The sequence below is a fragment of the Geospiza fortis genome, unplaced genomic scaffold (genome assembly GCF_000277835.1).
Source record: "Geospiza fortis unplaced genomic scaffold, GeoFor_1.0 scaffold2844, whole genome shotgun sequence".
NCBI classification, from domain to species: domain Eukaryota; kingdom Metazoa; phylum Chordata; class Aves; order Passeriformes; family Thraupidae; genus Geospiza; species Geospiza fortis.
Window position 1 is genome coordinate 14,785 of NW_005055242.1, and position 307 is coordinate 15,091.

At 63.8% G+C, this 307-nt stretch overlaps 1 protein-coding gene across 1 annotated transcript in view; it reads left to right on the top strand.

Moving 5' to 3' along the window:
* Positions 1-303, top strand: part of OTUD5 (OTU deubiquitinase 5) — a gene marked incomplete at its 3' end in the record, with an annotated part of 10,032 nt that extends 9,729 nt beyond the window's left edge. Inside the window, 1 exon segment of the mRNA XM_031065779.1 lies at positions 184-303. Coding sequence (XP_030921639.1) covers positions 184-303 — 120 coding nt within the window.
* Between the last annotated feature and the right edge of the window lie 4 nt (positions 304-307).

A 307-nucleotide genomic window follows, 5' to 3' on the forward strand; every position in this document is an offset into this window, starting at 1 on the left:
CCGATGTTGGGGTTTCCCCCCGTGTTTTGGGGTTCTCCCCTCGATTTGGCCTGTCCCTCCCCAATTTTGCCTGTCCCTCCCTGATTGGGATGCCCCCCTCAGATTTGGGGTTTCCCCCCCGATGTCGGGGTCCCCCCCTGATATTTCGGGGTTCACCCCCGCTGTTTGGGGGCGCTGTTGCAGGTGCTGGAGGGGCTGGATTACCTGCACACCAAGTGCAAGATCATCCACACGGACATCAAGCCCGAGAACGTGCTGCTGTGCGTGCCCCAGCCCTACCTGCGGCACCTGGCGGCGCAGGCGGCGC